At 45.3% G+C, this 27,015-nt stretch overlaps 1 protein-coding gene across 1 annotated transcript in view; it reads left to right on the top strand.

The window, feature by feature from the left end:
- LOC137431229 (cholinephosphotransferase 1) overlaps positions 1-25,436 on the top strand; it is a 61,420-nt gene extending 35,984 nt beyond the window's left edge. Inside the window, exons 8-9 of the mRNA XM_068122323.2 lie at positions 74-199; positions 24,148-25,436. Of these exons, the coding sequence (XP_067978424.2) occupies positions 74-199; positions 24,148-24,258 (237 nt within the window). The 3' untranslated portion in view covers positions 24,259-25,436. The remainder of the gene's footprint in view (positions 1-73; positions 200-24,147) is intronic.
- Positions 25,437-27,015: the final 1,579 nt, after the last annotated feature.

Raw genomic sequence — 27,015 nt, 5'->3', positions numbered from 1 at the left:
CCTACATTTACCCTTCTCACAATCAATGTCAGACTCTGCAAAGTTGGCATGCACTGTGCTTTTGTTTCCTCAGGTTTGTCAGATGACCATGAGCCCCATTTGTGTGCTGGATTCTGCGTTTTTCTCACCCACGCTCCTGTTGATTAACATACTACTCGGATGTCCAATCCCAGAATCGACTGCTCTACTTACAGCAATTGTAAAGTCTCCTCCATTTTGTTTGTACACTTAGCTATCACTCTGCTCCTGTTATTGCAAAAATGTGTCAATGGCCCCCTCCCCTCACCCCCCCCCCCCTTCCCCTCTTCCTTTTTTTTTTTTTTTTTTTTTTTTGTATACAAGATCGAGGCTCGTGAAAGAACTAACATTAATCAGAAAAATAGTCAAACCGACACATCAAACATATAATAAGGGGAGAGGCAGACAAGATGGGGAGAGAGGGGGAAGGACACAAACGCAACATTTGAGAGCTGGGACATCGAGAGATCTGTGGGAGGGAGAGGGCTTGGGGGGGGGGGGGGGGAGGTGGGAGAGGTATAAAACATATGGACACTGCAAGGACTTCCAGGAAAGAAGTTGGAATTTCAAAAAAGTGGATCTGGGGTGAATAGGACTGGTCTCCCATCTCTACCACCTCTGACATCAACTCATCCTGGGAATTCTTCCAAATAAAAGTAAATTGCTCTCTCTCATGCACAGATTTATCCCATCTCGTCTTCAGTTGTCATACCCTTCCTCCCGTCCATGGCACACGGAATCTTGTGGTGAGGCTGTTGCCCAGAAACAACTTGCCTTGTCTCCTGGAAAGCAAATCCAACGGAAGGAAATCTCATTTCCTTTCACAAAGCCTAAAACAAGTGTGTGTCCACCCTCAGGAGAGTCAGGAAACAATATCTCTCCGTTCTCAAGACTGAACTCTCTTATCTGCCTCCCTCTTCCAAATCCTGGTGGTGTCTGGTCAAATCTGTTTCTGGTGTTTGTTCCCCCTCCATCCCCTCCCTTACCTCAAACGGCTACACAGCTGACTCCGCACATGAAAAAGCTGAATGCCTCAACTCTGTGTTTGCCTCTAAATCTTGTGTCCCAAACCCATCCCTCTCTGTACCCACCGTACCCAGTCGAACCCAACTGCTCCTGGACTCTGTGTCCTTTCCTCCTGACAAGGTGGAAAAGTTTGTCAACCAGTCTGCAACTGGACCTGACGGCATCAGCCCATGGGTCCTAAAATCCTGTTCTTCTGCTCTTTCACTCCCTCTCTCTGTTCTCTTCACCCTCTCTTTTGCTCAAGGTCATCTGCCATCTGCTTGGAAATCAGCCAACATCACCGCTTTACACAAAAAAAGGTGCAAAAACAGATCCTAGCAACGACAGACCAATCAGCCTTCTCCCAATATTATCAGCAAAGTCATGGAATCCATCATTGCTTTGGATATGAAATCTTTCCTCTTCTCAAATGGCTTGATCTCTGATCATCAATTTGGTTTCAGACCAGGTCCTCAATGCCAAACAGGAAATTAGAGCTGTCTCCCTCGACATATCACGTGCCTTCGATACGGTCTGGCACCCCGCTCTGCTCAGCAAACTCTCCTCCTTTGGTATCCATGGAAATCTCCACGCATGGCTGGCGGAGTTCCTCTCTAGTCGGTCAACCTGTGGCCCTGAATGGGTTTCTCTCATCTCTTCCTGTTCAGGCTGGAGTTCCCCAAGGCAGTGTTCTGGGCCCTGTGCTTTTTCTGGTCTTCATCAATGATCTCTCTGACTCTCTTGAAAATCCTCTCTATCTCTTTGCTGATGACTCCACTCTCTGCCGCTCCATTCCTCATCCTTCAGATCGGCAGTCTGCAGCCTCCTCACTCTCTGCAGATCTGGACAAAATCACAGACTGGGCAAACAAGTGGAACATGTCTTTCAATCCTGACAAATCTCACACTCTCACGATGTCTCTCCGAAAAGACCGACTGGACAACCATCCCATCCACTTTCTGAATAATCCTCTCCAAGAAGTTCTGTCACTCAAGCTTTTGGGTCTCACAATCTGCCATGATCTTTCCTGGGAAAACCACATTTCAAATCTGGCCTGCAAAGCCAGTCGCCGACTGGGCATCCTCCATCGTGCGAAGTCCTTCCTTGGCACACCTGAGCTCCTCACCACATGCAAGGCTTTCATCCGCAGCTCAATGGAATACTGCTCTCCCCTCTGGGCTGGTGCTCCTGCCTCACACCTAGCTCGTCTTCACGCTGTTGAAACCAAAGCGTTCAGAATCATTGGAATCTCCCATGATGACGCTACCTCCGAGGGCCTTTCACTTACTCACCGCAGGCAGGTTGGTGGTCTTTCTGTCTTCTACCGACTCCTCTCCGGCCTTGCTCCTCCAGCTCTCTCTGGGCTCTGTCCCCCAAATATTCCTACAGGTCGCACAAGATCTGCCTGCAACCCTCTTATGGTTAAACTGCCAAAATCAAGACTCTCTGCTCACCTTCACTCCTTCATTCCTCTTTTCTCCTGCCTCTGGAACAAACTCCCTCACTCTCTTCAATCCCACTCCTCCCTCCAGGTCTTTAAAACAGCTGTTCACCACCATCTCTTATCTTCCCCCATCCAAAACCTTGATCTTTTCTACCCCTGCTAATTTCACCACAAATCCACTTTTTTGAAATACCAACTTCTTCCTGGAAGTCCTTGGTGGCCTTGTGTGTATACTTCTCCCACCCCCCCACCTCCCACGCCGCCTCCCCTCAAGCCCTCTCCCTCCCACACATTCCCGATGTCCCTGGTCTCAAATGTTGTGTTTATGTGCTTCCCCTTCTCTCCCCATCTTGTCTACCGCTCCCCTTTTTATATACTTTGTTTGTTTGTCTGTTTGATTTGTTTGTGTGATAAATGTTAGCTCTTTCACGAGCCTCGACTATGTATACAAAAAAAAATAAAAAATAATTAGCGGGGGTACAAAAGATCACGGTTAGCAAAGTAGCAAAGATCACTGCACAGTTCGGCCTCCAAAATGGTCCTGGGGTGGGGAGGGAAGACAAGGAGCAACAAGCAAAGGGAAAGGCACACGGTAGCACATGCAAAACAAGGTGACCAGGCACCACCATACCTGGTGCGGAGCGAGGGACGTGGAAGACCGAGTGGAGCAAGCTCGTCCCTAACCTTCCGTACCCCCCACCGTTGGCTACACTACCCTAGCCCCCCTTGTATTTACAATCCGTCTCTATGTCTTGTCTCCCATATCCCCCTCTATACCAAATCCCTCCCAGTAAGGAAGGGATGGAACATAACAATGTCTCACTCACGTCATGATGCGTCTCACTTCCAAACGGCTTACAGAGCCCAGGTGTGAAGCTCATCCTCCTCGGTGACTGGCTGTGGATGGTGCGAAGGGATCTCACTTCCTAACTACACTAATAGCATTACACTTTTAAACTACCCGGGGTCGTACCCTGCCAATTGGCCTCTTTAAACTATGTGGTTCTAAGAACCCGAATTCCCATTGCCCACACTGTGGTGCCCACCGAATTTGGGTCTCACCCCAACGAATTTTCTCACTGTGCCCTCGCACAATTTCGGGGCTGGGTCGTGTGGCTCCACCAGCAGGTCTACCTACCTGCGCACCTCCGCCACTGAAGTCGCCTCCCGAGCTTGCCTGCTCCTCACAACTACACTAATCGGGGAAGGCCCTCCCTGGCACTTACCCCCTCTATGCCCACCTCGGCATCGGGCAACCCGGGTCCTCCTCTGGGATCCTCAGGCCCCAATCACACACTATCCTAACCGGCTCCCAGAGCCTACCTGCGGCATTACCTGGCCGAGAAGCTACCAGTGACGGAGTGCCCCCAATAACAATACTCGCTAATTAAGCCACACGCCCAGCCATGTCACTGTCTCCTGCACCTCGCAAAACACTTCTTGCTACTACCCGCACCACAGGTGTCAATATCCATTCAATTTACCTATGCCCTCTACCTGGCTTTACACTACCCCCCCCCCCGCCCCGGGCTTTCGCAAATGGGTTCCACTTCACCCCATTCAAGCCTTCGCACCATGCATTTCACACCTTTTACTTCCACACCTTTTATCTCGCACACCATTTATTTCCACACACCACTACTTTCACACACCATTACACAATTCCTTTTTTTTTTTCACTCACAATTCCTCAAACACACAGCATCATCTACCTACCTAATTTCCCCTAAAACCCGTGCTTCCCTCGTCGTCCCTTTACACTACGCACACCCTTTTCTTTAACATCCACCTAAACTCTCTACATCCCCGCTGCAGTTCAGGTGTCACTACTTACATCTCAGTCCCTACTGTCTTCTAAATCCCTGTCATTGTCCTAGCCCTCCCTCGGCTAGCTTCGGTGCCCCATGGAGGCAACCATTGCTGGCCCCTCCATGTGCCTAATACTGCCATCCCCTTAAACTAATGCTCATGGGCCCCCCGTGGGAGGAATGGTCACACTACCATTCCCCCACGTGGGGTACACTACTCTCCACAGTCCTCTACACTAAGAGCCTCTCCATGTGGAAGTCCTTTATCACAGCTCGGCCTCGAAGGGCCGGGCGATCCATGCGGGTGGTTGGTCGCCTGCATTGGTTGTCCGTCCGGCATTTACGATCCAAGGGGGCAGGGATTGATGGGCCCAAGTGCCGGGCTCCATCCCTGCGCGGGGCCTCGCGGTCCCACGCACGATGACCCAACCGGCCACGGTCAGCGCACCTCACCCGATAAGGTGCGTGGCTCCGATAACCCGAACCTCCCCTCGAACCCGGCCGACCGCCCTCGCCGCCACGGCACGGCGCCAACCATACAGTGTGGGGGCCGGAGGCACGAATCGTGCACGCCTATCCTTGTGAGACTGACGCAGCACAGATCCTGTCCGGTCCCTACAGCACACAACTCACCGGGGGCTCGCGTATGCTACCCGTCCCATTAAGGACTACCCCGGTCTGTGTCGATGCCTGAGCCGCGTCCTCAACGCGCAACCCACTCCACACTCGCACACTCCGGTGCACACGCGTCCCACACACACTCCGTTGTGCATTCTCGCTCACACTCCAGTGCACACTTTCCTTTTACACACTCTGCCATCGCACACGCCGGTGCACACTCTTTTCCCGCACACGCCGGTGCACACTTTTCCCGCACACTCCGGTGCACACTTTTCCCGCACACTCCGGTACGCACTCCCTCTCATACATACCGCACAATGGGCCCTTCGCGAACGCCCGGGTCTCGTCTCTCTCCCAAGCGTGCCGAGCACCCGTTCGCGCCAAACACATTCCCACCATTAGCGCCACTCACCTCGGGGCTCTCCTTCCCCTGCTTCTCCGCCAGCACCTGCAAACTTTCCATTTCGTCAGCAAGCACGGCATCACTGTACAAACAGACTTTGTGCGGATTCCATTTCTTCCTTCCGTGACTCATTCCTCATCTCTTCTGTCTCTTCAGCCCCAGTCTTTCTAATTCCAATTATATCTTCTTCTAACACGACGATCGTTGGCGCCCCTAAAATTTCCTTTTCCAATTCGACCTTCGTCGGCGCCCCCAAAATTTTCTCGTCTAACTCGACGATCGTCGGCTCCTCTACCTCCCCCGTTGCTACTCCCATAGCCCCAGTCAATTTGGCTGTGCTCCGCTTTAACCCGCTCTCCACGCGTTCTCCGCACCGCTTCACCCCGTCGCGTACCACTGCGACCTCCCCGCTCAGCTTGCGCCCAATGTCCTCCCCCATTTTTTTTATCATGGTGTCCATGTTGCACCTGGATTCGATTAGTTCGGTGTCCATCCGATCAAACATCTTTTTACTTTTCTCACGTCTCGCCTCCTCCCTCCCTCCTATCCATTCGATAAAACATTTCGTTCATTTCCCTCCTTGATTTGTCCCCCTCTTCTTTCATGTATGCCGTGATTTGGGTCATGAATAAGCCCCAGTCCACTGGCACCACGGGCTCGGCTTCCGCCGCCACGTGCGAGGTGCCGCCATTTTCTTTCCCTACTGCCGCACCCTCTTCACTTTCCTCTTCTACCAACCCTTCCTGCTGGTCCTGGGCCATTAATTCTACCTCATCTATTATTCCCACCGGCATTTGGTCGCCTTGGCCAGCCATTGTACGAATTAATTTTAATTTAAAAAACTAAATTTTGTGCACTCGTAATTTGAGTGCGTGAAGCGCACTCTAGGTCCAAAAATCCCACTCCCGGACACCAATTTGTTGCGGATCTCGAGCCCGTCGACATACAGAGATACAGAGGGGGTTAAACCCTTTCCCCCCTCGGGCCTTCGAGTCCACGAGGCCGCGACCCACTTTACACTCGGGCGGATTGCGGAACAATTCCAGCCGCCACCCCCGTAGCGAGCGTGCGGAAGGGTATCGGGTCGAATCCCCACGTACCTTCTATACACACGCTGCCACGAAGACGGGTGCTGGACCTCGCACGAGTCACGCTGGTCTGAGACGCCCGAGCGGTTTGCGTGTCACGTGACTCGTGCCGTTAATTATTATTGAACCCGATTGAGCAGTTTTATTCGTACAGTGCGAAGCCAATGGTGGGAAATGACGTGAACAGCCAAATGGATGCGAAAGAACATAGGTTTATTATAATGTACAAATGATCAGGGCAAAGAGACACAGAGCAGAAACTTATCGTCCTTACTTAATCCCCGGACAAGGGCCCACTCACACGTGGGGAAAAGGATGAAGAAGGACGACGCGCTCCAAGCGCGGTCGTTGGCGCCGTTCGCCCCGGTCAGCTCGTTTGGCGTGTCCCTGGGATGTTCGCGGCACGTGCAGGGAGCTCAGGCAAGGAGATCGTTGGCGTCTGTGGCCCCGGGAGAGTTCGTCCTCGCAAGCGCTATTAACAGGCAGCAGAGCGCAGGGCAGGGAGAGTTCGTGCACAGAGAGCCTCGATCACAGAGAGAGTTCCAACCACACCTCTTCTCTTCTCTTCCTCTCACCTCTCTTCTCGCCTCCCTTCGGGGGGGAGACCTCTCCCCCGAAGGGTTTTATAACTCCTCCTAGCGTCTTACCCGAATGTTCCAAGCCCCTCCCCTGGCTGTCGTTGTTAGCCACTCACCTTGAGCTTCCATTGGCTGCTTGCCGCTTACCGGCCACTCCCGTGCAGCTCCTCCCTCGGGCCTCTCAGACTTGTTCCAGGCCCTAGCACATGGTATTCCAGCCCAAAGAGCACATGGTATTCCAGCCTAAAGAGCACATGGTATTCCAGCCCAAAGAACACATGGTATTCCAGCCTAAAGAGCACATGGTATTCCAGCCTAAAGAGCACATGGTATTCCAGCCCAAAGAACACATGGTATTCCAGCCCAAAGAACACATGGTATTCCAGCCCAAAGAACACATGGTATTCCAGCCCAAAGAACACATGGCATTCCAGCCCAATGAACAGATGGCATTCCAGCCCAATGAGCACTGAAGCCTACACTTACTGGCCTGCCTCAACGCATACGAACACAGGAAAGGAGACTATGCTTACATTTACTAAGGAATAACTGAACTAAGTGAGGCTACATGTTGTAGTGCAACTAACTAAGAGGGGGGAGGTTACCTTTATTCCCAAAACTGCAACTATATATATATATATATATATATATATATATATATATATATATATATATATATATATACATACATGTATATGTATATGTATGTATATATATATATATATATATATATATATATATATATATATATATATATATATATATATATATATATATATATATATATATCCCAGAGAGGAATGACCCTTCCTGCCGCTCCCATAGGGGACGGGTGTACTAGTTTTACAAATGTTTTTTATTATAATTATTTTTAATCACTTTTTTTTTAAACACATTTTTATTCAAACATATTTAAATGGGTTTACGTATATGAGCTGATGTATGCTTAATGCCAATTTTCATTGCAATTGATCTGGTTTGGACTTCAAGAAGTGCTGGAGGTCATGTCATGTATGCACGTCATGGTCAGTAGTACACATGATGATGGGAAAGGCCATTGCCAAAGCAGTGCGAACTAATCCTCGTCTATGCAGCACTCAATGCCCTCATTATCTTGGATGTTCTTGAAGTGCCTCTCCCTCAGCACCTTCAAGATACAGATGATGTGAAATCGCATGCCCTTGGATTCACCATGACCATGGCAACAACATCAGTGGTACATCAAGAGGCTGCAATCAATCTGCAATCTTGATCTGGATGAAGTTCATGGCCTCCACAAGAGGCTGATGGAGAAGTCTGTTTCTACAGTATGCTGCTGATGGAGAAGTATGCAATGCAGACGTCCTAACTGAATTCAAGAACAATCAAAATCCAATCCTTGAAATCGTCAAGGGCTGCTGCACTCTGGTTACAGTACATGGATATATTCTTCGTAAGTTTATCAGAGCAGAACGTACTGGAAATTGGGCACTACAACTTGAAGTGACAATGACAAACTTCCCTGCAAATATCTGCAGCTCTTCTTCTGCTCCAATCGGTTCTTCTGATCATTTGTTAAAGTGGACATCTCTCTGGCAATTCTCAGAGAGCCTCATCAGCGCCGACAAGTCTGGCATTTCACTCAGGCTGACTGGTACGGTCTTCTAGCAGCCACCAATCATCTGGACTGGTCTCCCATCTCTACTGCCTCTGACATCAACTCTTCCTGGGAATCCTTCCAGGGTAAATTGCTCTCTCTCTCTCATGCACAGATTTATCCCATCTCGTCTTCAGTTGTCATAACCTTCCTCCCGTCCATGGTACACTGAAGCTTGTGGTGAGGCAGTTGCCATGAAACAACTTGCCTTCTCCTCATGGAACGCAAATCCAACGGAAGGCAATCTCATTTCCTTTCACAAAGCTCGGAACAAGTGTGTGTCTACCCTCAGGAGAGCCAGGAAACAACATCTCTCTACTCTCTTCTGGTGAAATTGCCTAAATCAAGACTCTGCTCACCTTCACTCCTTCATTCCTCTTTTCTCCCACCTCTGGAACAAACTCCCTCACTCTCTTCAATCCCATTCCTCCCTCCGGGTCTTTAAGGCAGCTGTTCACCAGCATCTCTTATCTTCCCCCATCCAAAACCTTGATCTTTTCGACCCCCGTTAATTCACCCCAAATCCACCTTTTAGAAATAGACTTCTTTCCTGCAAGTCCTAGCAGTGTCAACGTGTTTTATACTTCTCCCACTCCCCCACCCCCTTCCCATGCCTCCTTCGATTATTAGCGATTAATTAAGTACTTATACATTTCCTTTCTCTTCTGGGCATTATCTCGGGCACCTTTTGAGTGAGGAAGATATTTAGACATGCCAATGACCAAGTGATTTGGCTGCAAAGGCTATTTTTGATGTATTGATTAATCAATGAATCAATTAATCGATTAATTATTAAATTATTTGATTAATGACGAAAAAAAAAAATTTTTTAAAGTTAGATTCTGATGAAATGGTGGTGGTTTATGTGTTCTATTAGCAAATTGATTAATTATTTTTTTATTTATGATTATTATTTATTTATTTTCATTATTAATTATTAGGTTTACTCCATGAAATGGAGAGGAAACCTATTATTACTGCTTGAGTTTTTCTTACTAGCAGAAGTACCCGGCATCGCCGGGTGGGGGAGGGGAGGGGGAAGGAGAAGGAGAAGGAGAAGGAGAAGGAGAAGGGGAGGGGAGGGGAACGGGGGGAGAGCGAGCCCCTTGGTAAAGCGAGCGATTTTTTTTTTCGTAGCGTCATAGCGTTCATAGCGTTCATAGCGTCATAGCGATTTTTTTTTTTTCATAGCGTCATAGCGTCATAGCGTCATAGCGTCATATCGTTCATAGCGTTATAGCGTCATAGCGTTCATAGCGATTTTTTTTTTCATAGCGTCATAGCGTTCATAGCGTCATAGTCTCATAGCGTTCATAGCGTCATCACGTGATCACTCTGAGCGAATCAGCGCCCACCTGCTCTGATTCCGTTGATTCTGTGCGCTGAAATGCGCTGAGGTAAATATGAATAAAAAATATGGATCGTCAAATATTTTGAGTTCGGCCATGTTCGTCCCAGGCTCAATGGCCATGTCTATGCCAAATATCAAGCACATAAGCCTCTCCGTTTAGGAGTCTATTGGTAACATTACACACACACACACACACACACACACACACACACACACACACACACACACACACACACACACACACACACACACACACACACACACACACACACACACACAAACTGTGTTTTATATATATATATATATATATATATATATATATAATATATATATATATATTATCTGTGCAGTGTCTGTCTTGTGTTGTCTTGTCTTGTCACTGAACTACTCCCTCAAACTTTTGTGAAATCGTACTATTCCAACTTGACCCAGGGCGGGAGTATGCGCTCTACTGAGTGGAGGTTTTAGTTATCTTTGACATCGCCTCGTGATCTATTCTACATCAGAACCTTACAGAGATAGATGTCAGCACCATGAACCCTGCATTGACATGGATGTCAGCACCATGAACCCTGCATTGAGATGGATGTCAGCACCATGAACCCTGCATTGACATGTACTAGGGCATGCCCGTACTATATCTATATCTAAAATTATATCCCCCCCTCTATTTACATGAAATGGTTTGGTCCATGAAATGTTTTGGTCCATTCGCAACGCCAAAGCGAACGGCGAACGCTTTACATGAAATGGTTTGGTCCATGAAATGTGTTGGTCCATTCGCAACGCCAAAGCGAACGGCGAACGGCTTGCGAGTACAGTGACAATCCCCCCCCCCCCCCCCTCTATTTAGATGAAATGGTTTTTATTAGTTTTAAAACATAGTTTAACGCCAACATAGCGGCAACATAGTTTGCAAACGTGAAATAAATGAATACGCTCTCAAATGTGCCATCCGAGGCAGAGTGTGTTCGCCACGTTCGGCACACGCGATAGCTCGCTGCTCTCTGATTGGTTGAATCGTTTTTTGGACATAGCTCGGTAAGTAATTGTCCGATTAATATGAAACCTTGAAAAGGCACATCCTCGGGTCCCCAGCAATATACCTGGCAAGTTTAAAGTATATCGGACCCGTGGTTGTCGAGAAACAGCGGTCACAGACAAACAAACGTACAAACAAACACACAGAGATTACTGGAATTATAGATAGACTAGGGCATGCCCGTACTATATCTATATCTAAAATTATATCCCCCCCTCTATTTACATGAAATGGTTTGGTCCATGAAATGTTTTGGTCCATTCGCAACGCCAAAGCGAACGGCGAACGCTTTACATGAAATGGTTTGGTGCATGAAATGTTTTGGTCCATTCGCAACGCCAAAGCGAACGGCGAACGGCTTGCGAGTACAGTGACAATCCCCCCGGGGTTTTTATTAGTTTTAAAACATAGTTTAACGCCAACATAGCGCCAACATAGTTTGCAAACGTGAAATAAATGAATACGCTCTCAAATGTGCCATCCGAGGCAGAGTGTGTCCGCCACGTTCGGCACACGCGATAGCTCGCTGCTCTCTGATTGGTTGAATCGTTTTTTGGACATAGCTCGGTAAGTAATTGTCCGATTAATATGAAACCTTGAAAAGGCACATCCTCGGGTCCCCAGCAATATACCTGGCAAGTTTAAAGTATATCGGACCCGTGGTTGTCGAGAAACAGCGGTCACAGACAAACAAACGTACAAACAAACACACAGAGATTACTGGAATTATAGATAGACTAGGGCATGCCCGTACTATATATATGCCCGTACTATATATCTATCTAAAATTATATCCCCCCCCTCTATTTACATGAAATGGTTTGGTCCATTCGCAACGCCAAAGCGAACGGCGAACGGCTTGCGAGTACAGTGACAATCCCCCCCCTCTATTTACATGAAATGGTTTCGTCCATTCGCAACGACCACAGAACCCCCCCCTCTATTTACATGGAATGGTTTGGTCCATTCGCAACGCCGGCACACGCGATCGTTCGCTGCTCTCTGATTGGTTGAATCGTTTTTTGGACATAGCTCGGTAAGTAATTGTCCGATTAATATGAAACCTTGAAAAGGCACATCCTCGGGTCCCCAGCAATATACCTGGCAAGTTAAAAGTATATCGGACCCGTGGTTGTCGAGAAACAGCGGTCACAGACAGACAAACGTACAAACGTACAGACAGAGATTACTGGAATTATAGATAGATTATTATTATTCTTCCGCCCTATTTTGCACCTCCGAAAACTTCATAATTAATGTTCTCAGCAACCCCTGGTCGGATTGACAGGAAATTTTCATCAAATGATCGTCTCGGCTCCTAGAATTTTTTAATGCTAAGTATGACGTCATAGGTCACGAGGTATGGGTGCCATCTTGTAAAACAAATTCAACTTTTCCCCTCTGTATCTCCGAAACGGCTCAATGGAAAAATTTGAGGAATGGCTCATTCTAAAGAACTCTTCAATGGGAACAAAAGACATGTGTATCGAGTATATTAAAAATGCTAACGTTAAGAGGTTAGAATTCGTCAAACAAAAATTTTTCTCCCGCTGAAAATGGGAATTTTTCCCCAGATGCTTAGTTAAAAAAAAAACTCAGATTGAAAAAAATTTCGAAGCCATACGTCACATGGTTCGGCCGCCATCTTGTTTTTCGTGAAAAAATACAAAAATCCCTTTTTCTCTGCAACGGCTGAACGGATCGAGCCCAAACTTGGCATGCATATTCGCATACACATGACGAACAAAAAAGTCAGTGAGCATGACGTCATCCGACACATGGTTTCAGAGTTATGACGTTTTAAAGCTCAAACTAGAAATGGTATCGCCTCCATAATTTGTGAAGATATCGAGTGGACACTTTACACAAATGTTCCTCATGGGGGGATGTTTCAATGTTACTTGAGACGTTTTGATAAGTCACATGGTTTGGCCGCAATAAATAATGGAAGTTAAATTTTAAAAAGCTTGTAACTCTTGAACCACTGCATGGATCGTTTCGAATTTCTAATGCAATGTAGCTCTCATCAAGCAAAAGAAGTGTGCAAAATTCCAAGATTGTTGTTGAAAGAAGAAGAAACCTACCGTTTTGTCCTTCCAGGACGTGATCACGATAACGCGATCTCCCGCGGTCATTTGAACCTCAAATAAAATTCCAATTGCAGATTTCTCAATAGGTGAGCTCCATTAACAGACGAATGAAACAGATTTCCTCAAATTCTGACTTTTTTAAAATCGATCGCATTTCACCCAAAGTTTGAGGTACTAAAGAAGAATAACGCATCCTTTTGTCCTGCCAGGACGTGGTCACGATAACGCGATCTCCTGCGGTCATTTGAACCTCAAATAAAATTCCAATTGCAGATTTCTCAATACATGAGATCTATTAACAGACGAATGAAACAGATTTGCTCAAATTCTGACTTTTTTTTAACATGATCGCATTCGACATAAAGTTGTGAGCTACTAAAGAAGAAGAAGAAGAAGAAGAATCGTTTAGCTTAGATAAAATAAATAATTCTATCTGCAATTTCAGGTTAATTTTGGTTTTAAAATGGCTTTTTCTGCAATCAGTGCATGGATTGACATGTGTGGATGTGTGTGTGGGTGTGGGCGGGGGGGGGGGGAGGTGTGTGTGTGTGTGTGTGTGTGTGTGTGTGTGTGTGTGTGTGTGTGTGTGTGTGTGTGTGTGTGTGTGTGTGTGTGTGTGTGTGTGTGTGTGTGTGTAGGAGGGGTTTGGTGTGTGTGTGTGTGTGTTAGGGGTGGGGGGGGTGGTGGTGTGTGTGTGTGTGTTGCGGGTGGGGTGTGTGTGTGTGTTGCGGGTGGGGTGTGTGTTTGTGTTGCGGGTGTGTGTGTGTGTGTGTGTGTGTGTGTGTGTGTGTGTGTGTGTGTGTGTGTGTTGCGGGTGGGGTGTGTGTTGCGGGTGGGGTGTGTGTTGCGGGTGGGGTGTGTGTTGCGGGTGGGGTGTGTGTGTCTGTGTGGGGGGGGGAGGGATGTGTGTGTGTGGGGGGGGGGGGGAGGGATGTGTGTGGGGGGGGGGGGGGGGGAGGGATGTGTGTGGGGGGGAGGGATGTGTGTGGGGGGGAGGGATGTGTGTGTGGGGGAGGGATGTGTGTGTGTGTGTGGGGGGGAGGATGTGTGTGTGTGGGGGAGGGATGTGTGTGTGTGTGGGTGGGGGAGGGATGTGTGTGTGTGTGGGTGGGGGAGGGATGTGTGTGTGTGTGGGGGGGGGAGGGATGTGTGTGTGTGGGGGGGGGAGGGATGTGTGTGTGTGTGTGGGGGGGGGGGAGGGATGTGTGTGTGTGTGTGGGGGGGGGAGGGATGTGTGTGTGTGTGTGGGGGGGGGGAGGGGTGTGTGTAGGGATGTGTCTTGGGGGGGGGGGGGGAAGGGGATGTGCGTTTGTGTGGATATGGGTGTGGGGGTGGGGGTGTTTGTGTGTGGGTGTGTGTGGATATATGAGTGTGTGTGTGTTGGGGGTGGGGATGTGTGTGTGTGGGGGGGGGGGGGGGGGGATGTGGGGGATGTGTGTGTGGGGATGTGTATTGGGGGGGGGGGGGGGATGGGATGTGTGTGTGTGTGTGTGTGTGTGTGTGTGTGTGTGTGTGTGTGTGTGTGTGTGTGTGTGTGTGTGTGTGTGTGTGTGTGTGTGTGTGTGTGTGTGTGTGTGTGTGTGTGTGTGTGTGTGTGTGTGTGTGTGTGTGTTGGGGGTGGGGTGTGTGTGTGGGTGAGGGGGGGGGGATGTGTGTGGAGGGGGTTTGGGGGGGGATGTGTGTGGAGGGGGTTTGGGGGGGGATGTGTGTGTGTGTGGAGGGGGTTTGGTGTGTGTGTAGGGGTGTGCGTGTGGGGGGGAGGGGTGTGTGTGTGTGTGTGGTGGGGGGGAGGGTGTGTGGGGGGGGAGGGGGGGTCTGGGGATGTGTGTGTTTGTGTGTGTATGCATGTGGGGATGTGTTTGGATGCGTGTGTGTGGGGGGGGGGGGGGGTGGATATGTGTGTATGGGGGGGGGGGGGGGGTTGGTGTGTGTGTGTGTTTGGAGGGTGTGTGTGGGGGTGTTTGTGTGTGGGTGTGTCTATATATATATATATATATATGTGTGTGTGTGTGTGTGTGTATGGTGGGGGTGGGGGGGATGTGTGTGTAGGGATGTGTCTTGGGGGGGGGGGGGGGGGAAGGGGATGTGCGTTTGTGTGGATATGTGTGTGCGTGTGGGGGCAGGGTGTGGGGGTGTGTGTGTGTGTGTGTGTGTGTGTGTGTGTGTGTGTGTGTGTGTGTGTGTGTGTGTGTTGGGGGTGGGGATGTGTGTGTGTGGGGGGGGGGGGATGTGTGTGTGGGGATGTGTATTGGGGGGGGGGGGGGATGGGATGTGCGTTTGTGTGGATGTGTGTGTGTGTGTGTGTGTTGGGGGTGGGGTGTGTGTGTGTGTGTGGGTGAGGGGGGGGGGGGGATGTGTGTGTGGGGATGTGTATTGGGGGGGGGGGGGGATGGGATGTGCGTGTGTGTGGGGGTGTGTGTGTGTGTGTGTGTGTGTGTGTGTGTGTGTGTGTGTGTGTGTGTGTGTGTGTGGTGTGTGTGTGTGTGGTGTGTGTGTGTGTGTGTGTGTGGGTGAGGGGGGGGGGATGTGTGTGTGTGTGTGGAGGGGGTTTGGGGGGGGGGTGTGTGTGTGTGGAGGGGGTTTGGGGGGGGATGTGTGTGTGTGTGTGGAGGGGGTTTGGGGGGGGATGTGTGTGTGTGTGGAGGGGGTTTGGGGGGGGATGTGTGTGTGTGTGTGGAGGGGGTTTGGGGGGGGATGTGTGTGTGTGTGGAGGGGGTTTGGTGTGTGTAGAGGGGGGGGGAGGGGGGGGTCTGGGGATGTGTGTGTTTGTGTGTGTATGCATGTGGGGATGTGTTTGGATGTGTGTGTGGGGGGGGGGGGGGTGGATATGTGTGTATGTGGGGGGGGGGGGGGTTGGGGTGTGCGTGTGGAGGAGGGGGGGTTGGATGTGTGTGTATGGGTGTGTATGTGTGGAGGGGTGTGAGTGTGGGGGGAGGGGGGATGTGTGTGTGTGTGTGTGTGTGTGTGGGGGGGGGATGTGTGGGTGTGGGGGGAGGGGGTGGATATATGTGTGTGTGTGTGGGGAGGCGTTGGGGTGTGCATGTGGAGGAGGGGGGGGTTGGAGATATGTGTGGGGGCGGGGGGTGGATATGTGTGTGTGTGGGGAGGGGTTGGGGTGTGCATGTGGAGGAGGGAGGGGGTTGGGTGTGTGTGTGTGTGTGTGTGTGTGTGTGTGTGTGTGTGTGTGTGTGTGTGTGTGTGTGTGTGTGTGTGTGTGTGTGTGTGTGTGTGTGTGTGTGTGTGTGTGTGTGTGTGTGTGTCGGGGTTGTATCCAAGGGGGTTGTGTCAAAGCATGTCCAATGAAAGACGGGTTGTATCATAAGTGGGGTTGTATCAAAAGTAGGGTTGTATCCAAAGTGGGTGCGAGTAAACCGGTCATTACTGCCAGCAGTTTTAAAGTGGCAGTTCTAGTTTATTTTATTTCTCATCTGGCCAATATATCAGGCATCTTATGAGCGAGGAAGCTGATATTTGGACATGACAATGACCAAGTGATTTGGCTGTAAAGGGTATTTCTGATTTATTGATTAATTAATTAATCGATTGATTATTTAATTATTCGATGAACGACTTAATTAATTTAAAAAATTTAAGTTAGATTCGGATGAAATTGTGGTGGTTTATGTATTCTGTTAGCCAATTGATTAACTATTTGATTTTTTTTGTGATTATTATTTATTTATTTTTATTATTAATCATTTATTTATTTTCTTTCTCCTCTGGCCAATATCTTGGGCACCTTTTGAGCGAGGAAGCTAATATTTGGACATGACAGTGACCAGGTGATGTGGCTATAAAGGATATTTTTGATTAATTGATTAATCATTTAATTGATAAATTATTTATTGATAAATTAATTATTTAATTTTTTATTAATGACCTATTTAATTACATTTCTAAAAGATACATCTTCGGATGAAGCACGAGTGGTTTAGTTATGCTATTAGCCAATTGATTAAGAAAATATTTGATGATAACCTTTTATTGATTTTAATTATGCAATTAATCAATCAATTATTGTACACCTCTCCCTCCAAATGCAGTCTCTTTGAGCTGTATCGCGGTATTGTTGGGCGGCGGAGGCGCCCCGGCAATGCCACGATGTGGGATATTTAATTATTTGGAATGGGGGCGGTGTACTTTGAATGTATCTGGACTTGTTTGTTTGCTTTCTTGTTTGTTTTCTTGTTTTTTTTGTTTGTTTGGGAATTAATTAGTTTAGAAAACAAATAATGATGTCATCGGTCACGTGGTTCGGCCGCCATATTTTTAATTCCGGCAAGTCCTCGGTCTCTGACCGATTTCTAATCTGTTTGTCTGTTTGTTTGTCCGCACAGAATAAATATGATTTTCTCTGCAACCGTTGGTCCGATTGACAGGAAATTTTCACCATAGGTGCAACTCCACCTGTAGAATTTTTTAAATTATAATTATGACATCGTAGATCACATGGTTTGGCTGCCATCTTGAAAAACTGAAAAACCTAGCACCTCCATATCTCTGAAAGCTCTGAATAGAAAAAATTGAGACATGGCTCATTGTAAAGAACTCTCCATGGGGAATAAAATATGTTAATGATGTCATATATGCCCTCATTATGATGTCATAATTCGACAAGTACAAAACTTCATCCGATTAAGATGAAATTTCATGAGCATAATGTGGGAATAAATTAGTTTAGAAAACAAATAATGATGTCATCGGTCACGTGGTTCGGCCGCTATATTTTTAATTCCGGCAAGTCCTCGGTCTCTGACCGATTTCTAATCTGTTTGTTTGTTTGTTTGTCCGCACAGAATAAATATGATTTTCTCTGCAACCGTTGGTCCGATTGACAGGAAATTTTCACCATAGGTGCAACTCCACCTGTAGAATTTTTTTAATGATAATTATGACATCGTAGATCACATGGTTTGGCTGCCATCTTGAAAAACTGAAAAACCTAGCACCTCCATATCTCTGAAAGCTCTGAATAGAAAAAATTGAGACATGGCTCATTGTAAAGAACTCTCCATGGGGAATACAATTTGTTGATGATGATGTCATAGGTGCCTCCATTATGACGTTATAATTCGACAAGTACAAAACTTCATCCGATCAAGATTAAATTTATTGAGCATAATCTAGGAATAAATTAGTTTAGAAAAAAAAAAAATGACGTCATTGGTCACTTGGTTCGGTCGCCATATTTGTTTTAACACAAAAGCCTTAAAAAACCACCGAAAATACATCTTGGCGAGGGTTTGCAATCCGATTGCTCTTTCTTGTTTGTTTTCTTTTCTTTCTTTCTTATTTGTTTGTCCAGGTGATATCTCAGCCATCCTTTGAGCTAGGAAGCTGAAATTTCGGCACAATAGTGAGCAAGTGCTTTAACAAAAACGGTATGTTTTGTTTTTTGATTAATCAATTAATTGATTAGTTATTTAATTATTATCGATTAATTTAGTACTTATTTATTTCCTTTCTCTTCTGGGCATTATCTCGGGCACCTTTTGAGATCGGAAGCTGATACTTGGACATGACGATCAGCAAGTGATTTGTCTGTAAAGGATATTTTTGATTTATTGATTAATCAATTAATCGATTAATTATTTGATGATTCGCTTTATGGCTTGATTGATTTTTTTTTATGTATTGCAGATTCGGGTGAAATGGTGGTTGTTTAGGTATTCTATTGGCCAATTGATTTATTATTTAATTATTTTATGTATATTATTTATTTATTTTCATTATTAAGCATTTATTTATTTTCTTTCTCATCTGAGCAAATATCTCAGGTACCTTTTGAGCTAGGAAGCTGATATTTGGACATGACAGTGACCAAGTGATGTGACTAAAGGATATTTTGGATTTATTGATTTATCAATTAATTGTTTAATTATTTATTGATTAATCAATAAATAAATAAATTTAGATTAATGGCTTATTTAATTAATTTTCAAAAAGTTACAGCTTTGGATGAAGCACTGGTTGTTTACGTATGCCATTAGCCAATTGATTAATAAAATATTTTATGAGTTATTTATTGATTTTAATTATGCAATTAACCAATCGATTATTGTACACCTCTCCCACCCAATACAGTCTCCATGAGCTGCGCTGGAGGATATTTAATTTTCTGGCATGGGGGGGGAGCGGTGTACTTTGAATGTATCTGTACTTGTCTTACATTTTGTTATTTCAGCCTGCATTTAAAGTGAAATAAATCGAGATTTTTTTTTATCACTGATCTACACATATTATCCCATTATGTCAGTGGAATTTTTAAATTTTTTTAAGAATTTTCAATACTACACTTCATATAAGCACCTTTGGCAGCAATTGCAGTTTTGAGTCTTCTTGGGTATGTCTGTATCAGCTTTGCACATCTGGATTTTGGGAGTTTCTCCCATTCCTTGCAGATTTGCTCAAGCTGTCAATTTGGATGGAGAGTGTTTGTGAACAGCAATTTTTGAAATCTTTCCACAGATTCTCAATGGGATTAAAGTCTGGACTCTGGCTGAGCGACTCAAGGTTTTCACATTCTTGTTCTGAAATTGATGTTGTGCACTCCAAATTGAGCTCAGGTGCATCCAATTTCCTTTGATCATCCTTGATGTCTCTCCAACTTTATTGGAATACACCTGTAGCCAATTGAATTTATTGGACATGATTTTGAAGGAAGCACACCTTTCTATATAAGGTCCCACAGTTGACAGTTCATGTCAGAGCAGAAACTCTACCAGGAAGTCCAAGGAACTGTCCGTGGAATTTGCAGATAGAATTGCGACGGGCATAGATCTGGGGAAGGGTATAAAACAATTTCTAGAATGTTGAAAGTTCCCAAGAGCACAGGGAGCTCCATCCTTAGGAAATGGAAAGAATATGAAACTACCCAAACTCTTCCTCGAGCTGGCTTTCCGACCAAACTGAGCAACTGGGCAGGAAGGACCTTGGTCAGGGAGGTGACCAATAACCCAATGACCACTCTGACAGAACTACAGAAGACAATGACCACTCTGACAGCAGTGTTCCTTGGCTGAGATGGGAGAACTTGCCGGTATGACAACAATCTCTGCAGCACTTCACAAATCTAGGCTTTATGGGAGAATGGCCAGAGAGAAGCTGCTCCTGAGAAAAAGGCACATGACGGCACGCTTGGAGTTTGCGAAAAGACACATGAAATTCTGGGAGCATGAGGCAAAGGATTATGTGGTCTGATGAGCGGAAAATTGAACTATTTGGCCTGAATGCCGAGCACAGCTCATCATCAATTTAACATTATTCCTTCTGTAAAGCATGGTGGTGGCCGCATCATGCTATCGGGATGCTTTTCAGTGGCAGGGATCGGGAGACTGGTAACGATAGAGGGAACAATAAATGGAACCAAATACAGGCGAATTGTTGAGAACCTGCTTCAGAGTGCAAAAGACCTTGGACTGCAGCGAAGATTTATGTTCCAACAAGACAATGTCACCAAGCACACAGCCAGAGCACCACTGGAATGGCTTCAGAACAAGACCGTGAAAGTCCTTGAATGGCCCATCCAATGCCCAGACTTGAATCCCATTGAGAATCTGTGGAAACACTTGAAGATTGCTGTTTACCAAAGATCCCCATCCAGCTTGTCAGAGCTTGAGCAAATCTGCAAGGAAGAATGGGAGAAACTCTCCCAATCCAGATGTTTACATTGCTCAGCTGATAGACATACCCAATAAGACTCAAAGCTGTAATCGCTGCCAAAGGCACTTCTACAAAGTGTAGTATTGACTCGGGGCTGAATACTTATGTACGTTACATGTTTTTGTATTTCATTTTCAAAATGTTGTAAAACATTCTTAAAAACAGGTTTTCACTTTGTCATTATGGAGTATTTTATGTAAATTGGTGACAAAAAATTCAATCCATTTTTAATTCAGGCTGTAACACAACAGAATGTGAAAAAGTCAAGGGGTGTGAATACTTTCTCAAGGTACTGTAGGTAGCTGAGTTCAAGTGTGGCATAACAAGCACCTAAGATGAACACAGATCAGTTCGTGCTGTTGAGGTGGCAATACTATAGATGGTGGACCAGGTGCATGAGGTAGTTAGGAAAGACAGACAAGCAACTAAAAGTCACGTAGTTGAGACATTGGGGTCAGTTTTGGCTCGGTTCAATCAATCCTCAGACAAATCTGGCATGGCAAAGGTGTCAGCTCAGTGTATTCCCAGAATTCTGACATTGGACTAGAAAAGAGCTCTTCTGGACATTTCCCATGAGCTTTTGGACTGTTTCCATGCTGATCCAGACAACTTCCTCCAGTGGATTGTCATACAGGACAAGACATGGGTTCCCCACTTTGATCCTGAGACCAAGCAACAGAGCAAGTAGTGGAAGCACACGGTCCTCACCTCCTCAAATATTCAATAGGACATCATCAGCTGGAAAGGTCATGGCCACTGTGTTTTGGGATTGTGATTCTGTGATAATGGTAGACTTCTTAGAAAATGGAAATACTGTCAACAAGGAGTATTATTCTGATGAACTGTGATGGTTGTGTGATGCATTTGAACAAATGTGGATAGGGATCTCAAATATGATAGCGACAATGCTGTGATTCTGTGATAATGGTAGACTTCTTAGAAAATGGAAATACTGTTAACAAGGAGTATTATTCTGACTAGCAACGGTACCCGCCCTACGGGTAGGGCTTCAATTGGGAGGCCCAAATGAAAAGGCAAAATATCAGAAATTGAAGGGTTTTTTTTAATTTTAAACGATTCATATAAACATCCGTTGAATCATATCACACGCAAATCATCAAAATCTAAACAGTATCTTTAGAATTTCAATAAAAGCCACATCACTGTTCATATCGGTAAATATTATTCCATCGTGTTTCAAATTGTGATCGATACACTATGATCGTGAACGTGAACGATAATAGTGTTCACAATCGCTATGCCGTATGTACTCCCGATACGTGTACCAAATTCCCGATACGTGTAACTGTACCAAATCAACAATTAAAAGGATTTTGAGCCGATAGCTGTTACGGCCTTGGCAAGATCGATGGAGACATCAATCTGTTGGCGTATTCACCACCCAAATAGCTATGTGGAATTCTCTCATGTAGAGATTAAACGTTACGGCTGTTACGGCCTTGGCAAGATCGATGGAGACAGCATTTATTATACTTTTAATGAAGGACACTGTCTCAAGCCCCAGTCCCCATCACGGATGGGGCTCAGCGGTTTACCCGAGCCTGACAGCGAAGGGCAAGGTACATGCTGGCCTGTCCAGTGTAGTGCGCGTGCGGCCCCGGACATCGAAGGGCATTAAACGTTCATTAAACATTAAACGTTCATTAAAGGATTACGAAACGAAAAACATTATGAAATTACGTTCACACCGTCACGTCAAACACTACTGTGAACACATACATCGTCGCAATGAGAACATCGTCACAATGGACGTTATGCGAACATGAATGTTATGCGGGAATCCAAACCTGAGAAAATCTCCCACGGGTGGGAGGCCAGAAGCAAACAGGCAATGCAGATACGGCGAATGCTAAAGCATGAAACCAATAAATTCCACATTCCTGTAGCACCTTCAGTCGCACGTCAGACATGGGCAGCAAGTTCGTGAAGGACTTCCATGAAAAACATACCCGTTCGCAAATAAACTGTTACGTTCACGTATAGAAACATCGATCGTGGGACCGTGGCAAATCTGCAAATGGCGATCCGCGAAGTTCACGTTCAGAAAGTAGAAACCATCACGGCATGTCATTCACTTGAACTCGATATCTCTTTTTTCATTCCAAACAACATAACTCCAATTAATCCCAAAATATACTTTTAACAACATTGTTAATGTTTCCTTCATTGTAAAAACTTCCAAATCAACAGTTAAAAGGATTTTGAGCCGATAGCTGTTACGGCCTTGGCAAGATCAATGGAGACAGCGATCTGTTAGCGTATTCACCGCCCAAATAGCGATGTGGAATTGTCTCATGTTCAGATAAAATGTCGTTTGAACTTTGGCCAAGGTCATTATTTACTTTTAATGATGTTTATATGCGAATGATGTTTATATTGGTTTTGGGTCGTCCTTTCCGCATATCTCGTGGGATTGTAAGTTCAAGGATTCGTTCAAGGTTCGTGGGATTGTAAGTATGTAAGATTGTTGTTGTCCGAGTTCGATCGGTGCAGCTGTGCAGCCGTTTGTGCGTGCACCCGGGAAAACAATATCGTCACAATGAGAACAATGAACGTTATGCGAACGCGAATGTTATGCGGGAGTCCAAACCTGAGAATGCTGGAGACTAAAGCTGAAATTGGGAAAACTAAATAGCCTATTTTACTCCCAGGGGTCCGAGGATTATCCACCCAAAATATCTTTGCGATTGGTTCAGCAGTTTTTACGGTACCTTCGAACAGACGGATGGACATTTGGTGAATTATAGTAAGATGAACTGTGATGGTTGTGTGATGCATTTGAACAAATGTGGATAGGGATCTCAAATATGATAGTGACTATGCTGTGATTCTGTGATAATGGTAGACTTCATAGAAAATGTAAATACTGTTAACAAGAAGTATTATTCTGATGAACTGTGATGGTTGTGTGATGCATTTGAACAAATGTGGATAGGGATCTCAAATATGATAGTGACAATGCTGTGAAGGCAGCTGGAGAGGACTTACTGGAGGGGCATGACAAGGAGTTGTACAGAATGGGCATAGCTAAGCTAGAGGATCGATGGATGAAGTGCATTGCTGGAATGGAGATTATGTTGAGAAATAAGTGATTGTATAGTGTTTTCCTTGTTGGGCCATAAACAAACAGATCACTCCTCGTACTTTGAAATTTCACATTTAAGGGTTTGCCATCATTGACAGAGGCAGTTACATAGGTGGGAGAAAGAGGCAAAGGGATTGGTGGCAGTGAAACATGTTCTTACATCAGATTACACAAGCGATCGTGGTGAAACTCTCAAAAATAGTTTTGTAACAAGTCGATGAGTTCAGCAACGAGTATCTGTTCTTCTTCTTCTTCTTCTTTTTTCTTTTTTTTAATCCTCTTCGTTTTTCCTCAGGTCATCTCCAGCATGGATTTATTCCTGTACAGTTTCCGCCTCTGCCGACAGATCTCGTACTTTCTGCACATCTCCATCTTCACCCTGCCCTACACGGACGGCGCTCGCTGAAGCGCTTTCCTTGGTTGGCCGTTCACACTGGCTGTTACAGTTGATGTACCTATGCACGCCCTCCTTCAGCCATCTTAGAGGTTGATATCGAAAAGAGTTCTACCATTTGGTTTGCTTTTAGTTTTTATTTAATGTTTATAATCGTGTAATTGGTTTACATATTATTTTGTCTTGTTTGTCTCTTTATTTTCATTTTTTTCTGCTGTGCTTCCTCTGTTACTGAAGCTATTAATTATATTGTCAGGAATGTGAATCGACGGACGTTTACTGAATCAAAGGCTTTGCTTCCACCAGACCAGAGTTCCTTTGTACAAAAACTACGAGAAGGGTGAAACCATCTCTGTGCCTCCTTAAGTAAAGGCAAATGCTCAAGGCAGATAGAGTGACACTACTTGTGTATAAAATCGCAATTTAGATTTTCTTTACAACTATTTTTTTTGCACAGGCCTGTCCAGAGAGCCAGCACTCCATTGTAACCATCTCGAAAGTTTTTTAAGCGCTCTCGCTACATTTTGCATGTTAATACGCACATTAAATGTATACATGTGCTTAAGATAAATTACACCATCGTGGTCACTAACCACAAACAGCATATAGTAGGAAGAGGCCTCTACTGCCAAACGAGAGGTTATAAGGCCTAAACTGGCAAGCTCACTGATTTCTGGTGCAAAGATATCCATTGATGTTGCATCCACAACGTTTTGTTAAATATTATGTTTCAGAGGAAACTGGGATAAGTGGTCGTGCCTTGACGGTGCGCAAGTTGCACCATCAACGCTGATAACACTAAAGGTGACGAGACAGATATTGGCTTTACAATTAACATCCAAGCGCTGTTATTATCTGTAATTTACCTTTTTTAATAGCCAGGTTTTAGATGGTGTTCCCCTCACTCCTCCCCCACTGTTCTGACCTGGTTCGAGCACGACTCAGCTGAGTAGAGATGCAAACAGCATTGTGCTGACGAAGCATTGCTTATTTACTTCTTTGGTGGGCACATGGGTGACATTTTTGTTACTGGTTGATGTTTACCTTAAAATGACTGAGTGACCAAACCTGTGAATCTACATGAAACTGTTCTGGGTTTCATTGTGCAGTCTTTTTCTGTTTTCAATATCTGTATATTTTTGACCTGTTTTCTATTGTCTGTCTCCATAAACCTTTTTGGGAATCTGGGACACAGTTCTTGACTCCTTTCTTTTCCTACAACTAGCTGAGTACCCGCTCTAATGGGCAATGTTGTTCCAAACATGCAACACATTCTTCTGACACATCTTTACTTGGGCAGTGTATAGGAAACTGACAACTCGCTCCCGAAAATGAAATAAAAATAACCTGGGTTACGTGCATGAAGAAAAAGCATGCCTATTGTTTATAATTAAAAATGCTTCATTGCACTGGAAAACGTGGGGACGGGAGCACTGTGCTGTAAAGGGTGTGCACTTGTAATACCCTCTCACACCAAGAGGTGGCACTGCATGATGCACATTTACATAGAAAATCACAGCCCAGGCACACACAGGTGGAGATTGTTGCAAAATATTCACTTTGGGGATATGGCTGATCAGCGAGGCTTCTGCGTGGTACAGTAAGTGAAAATTAAATTTTATTTTGGATCTAAAATAAAAGAAATTCTAACACAAGGACTGTGATGTCAGGACGTTTAAAATTATGGAACTGAAGCCCAACGTCTGTCTTCGTAAGGCATTACAGAATATTGCATCTTCCTCTTCTGTTTTATGTGCATGGTTGATGGGAAATGGTTTATGCGTGGCTCGTGGAAGATTGTTTTATAACTGTGTTATGCACGAGGCTGGTGACAGATGGTTGGTTAGACCTGCTTTGTATTTATGTGCAGCTGACGAAGATGTTTTTGGAATTGTCATGTGCGTGGCTGGTGGGGGATGTTTTTGCAGTTGCGAAAAAAACCGCATTTATGCGAAGCACAGGGCCATGAATGTCAAAGCAGGTCACATTTTGTGAACTGAATATGTGGGGTCTGCAAATGTCGGAACCGTGAATGTTGAGGTTCTGCAGTACTATATACATCACTGATGTACGACTCTAGTCAACTTTTTCGGGGACTCACACTTGACTCTTCAGGACACTGATTCAATGCCAAAAACTAAATTCCGGTCGAGTCCAGAAAAACTTAGTACACAGTAAAACGTTTAGAGAACAGTAGAAATAAAGTGTGTAGTACAACTTGGTGTGCAGTAACCAGGCCCCATATGTTTCCCGCCAAAATGTTCGTACCGTGCAAACAACATGCATTGTTTTATACCCATGAAGCAGGGGATTATAAAGAAATAACGGACAGAATTGAACAATCCTGCAGAGGAAAATGAAAAGAACTCTGCCGATGTTCCAGATTTTCAGAGATAACATGAACGTCTGTCTTGTACCTTTGTGTAATGGTGCGTGATCCAAAACACATTCTGTTCTTTCAAAGACCACATAACGATTCATTGAATCGCTTTAAAACAAAACACGAAATGGCGTAACTTTAAACACTACGCTTTAGTTTTAAGTGCTGCACAAAATTAAGGTACATTTTCCATTTCGTAATAAGAATGATGTTTTGGAATGTAAAAAAACTGGGAACGAGCCATCTATTTATACACTGCCTTAAGTGATCTTTCTTAAACAATGTTGAAAACATGGTAACATACTTTACATTGCTGTATTTGTAAACACGAAAAAAGACGATTATTTGGGCATTAATATAAACATTTCATTTGGTGTTCATTTACGTGT

Source organism: Myxine glutinosa, chromosome 7, assembly GCF_964187855.1.
Source record: "Myxine glutinosa chromosome 7, kmMyxGlut1.1, whole genome shotgun sequence".
NCBI lineage: Eukaryota > Metazoa > Chordata > Myxini > Myxiniformes > Myxinidae > Myxine > Myxine glutinosa.
The sequence above is the reverse complement of the archived record's forward strand: the minus strand, read 5'-3'. Positions and strand labels throughout refer to the sequence as shown.